At 44.1% G+C, this 1,341-nt stretch overlaps 1 protein-coding gene across 1 annotated transcript in view; it reads right to left on the bottom strand.

Annotated features, from left to right (window-relative positions):
• The window catches only part of LOC108572502 (IQ motif and SEC7 domain-containing protein 2), a 99,030-nt gene that overhangs the window by 3,274 nt on the left and 94,415 nt on the right, over nucleotides 1–1,341 (bottom strand). Inside the window, 3 exon segments of the mRNA XM_017934755.1 lie at nucleotide 1; nucleotides 4–232; nucleotides 983–1,341. The exon segment at nucleotide 1 is cut by the window's left edge and continues 127 nt beyond it; the exon segment at nucleotides 983–1,341 is cut by the window's right edge and continues 11 nt beyond it. Of these exon segments, the coding sequence (XP_017790244.1) occupies nucleotide 1; nucleotides 4–232; nucleotides 983–1,341 (589 nt within the window).

A 1,341-nucleotide genomic window follows, 5' to 3' on the forward strand; every position in this document is an offset into this window, starting at 1 on the left:
TGTGACGCGGCTCCATGGACCTGGACGTAATGGAAGACGTTCTTTTTGGCACTTCCGGCGGTACCTTTTTCGCGGATCCCCTCGTCCTCCCGGCGGATCCAAGATGGCTGGTGTTGCTCCAGTTCTGCACAGGCACAGGCGTCTGTAGATTGTGTGGCGTTGACGGAGACGTGCACGGAGTCCTCAGCAGGTCTCGAGGTGGTGTCTCTTGTCTGATGCCGCAGAGAGTCTCCTGGAATAATTGTACAGGTTCGTTTTTTCATTCATGTAGTATGTTTAAGTGACTTGGAGTGAAATGGAAGTGTATTTTTATCGTGAAAGAGATGGTTTCTTGTGGAGGAGACAAGTGGTTCTTTGTTCTGTTCTAGTTGAAACTAGTGGTGTCTAATGTAAGTAGCAACTTAATGTTGCAACCACCGAGTATGCTTTTGAAAAAATATTTGCTTCAATTCTTTTGATAAATGTGTCAAAACAGTGGGTCTAAGAAGAAATCTACTCTTTTTTTGCTTTGGTATTTTCCTAGCCAATTATGCTGTAATAACGAAGCATCACATATGTGTATCATAATGGTGAAGCTACAATATATGTAAGTACAGTCTTGAACTTTATTTAAACCCTTGTCTTGCAGTAAATACTCCATTTACTTACAGTAGTAACAAAGATTAATGATAATTTCAACTTCAGTTAAGTTTTCTTTATCTTACACAGTATTAAAACACCGAGTACATGCATAACCGGTAAAAAAGATACCAAGACAAGTGGTCAAACTTCCCTGAGACTTGCTCCAGTAGTTTGTCTGCTTAACTAACAGAACAATTCCCTTCATAATAATTCTTCTACATTATACTCTATGTTCCTCATTTTACCCTTTACCCCATAATACAAATTTCATAGTAGCTTCACGACAAGATCAAAGAACCTCTCTTCCATAGCAAGGAAACACAAGGAACACAACAGCACAGTGGTAAGAAGTTCTAATCACCTGTGGGTTGTAATAGTGCATGCTGGATCCGCTCTCCTGGGAGCTGGACTCCCAGCATGGGCTTGGAGGTAACTGTTGGTGTCTGTTGCAAGGGCTGGGCGCCAGAGAGGGAGTGTGTCTGCCACTCTGATGCATATTATGGTTCGCGTGCTGATGACCAGTGACCTGGACCTCGCACCTGCCACTCTGGCTCCTTGGCAAAGGGGACTGAGAGTTCTCCGCGTGTCTCCTCTCCCTTAGAGACATGCTTCTGATAGGCATTGGCCTGTTGGCCGTTTGAGGCTGTTGTATATAAATCTGGCTGTGATAGACCATCCTCTCGTGCTCGTTCACGTTCGCGGCCCTTTCTGTCGTCTCCT

Source organism: Habropoda laboriosa, unplaced genomic scaffold, assembly GCF_001263275.1.
Source record: "Habropoda laboriosa isolate 0110345459 unplaced genomic scaffold, ASM126327v1 scaffold65, whole genome shotgun sequence".
NCBI classification, from domain to species: domain Eukaryota; kingdom Metazoa; phylum Arthropoda; class Insecta; order Hymenoptera; family Apidae; genus Habropoda; species Habropoda laboriosa.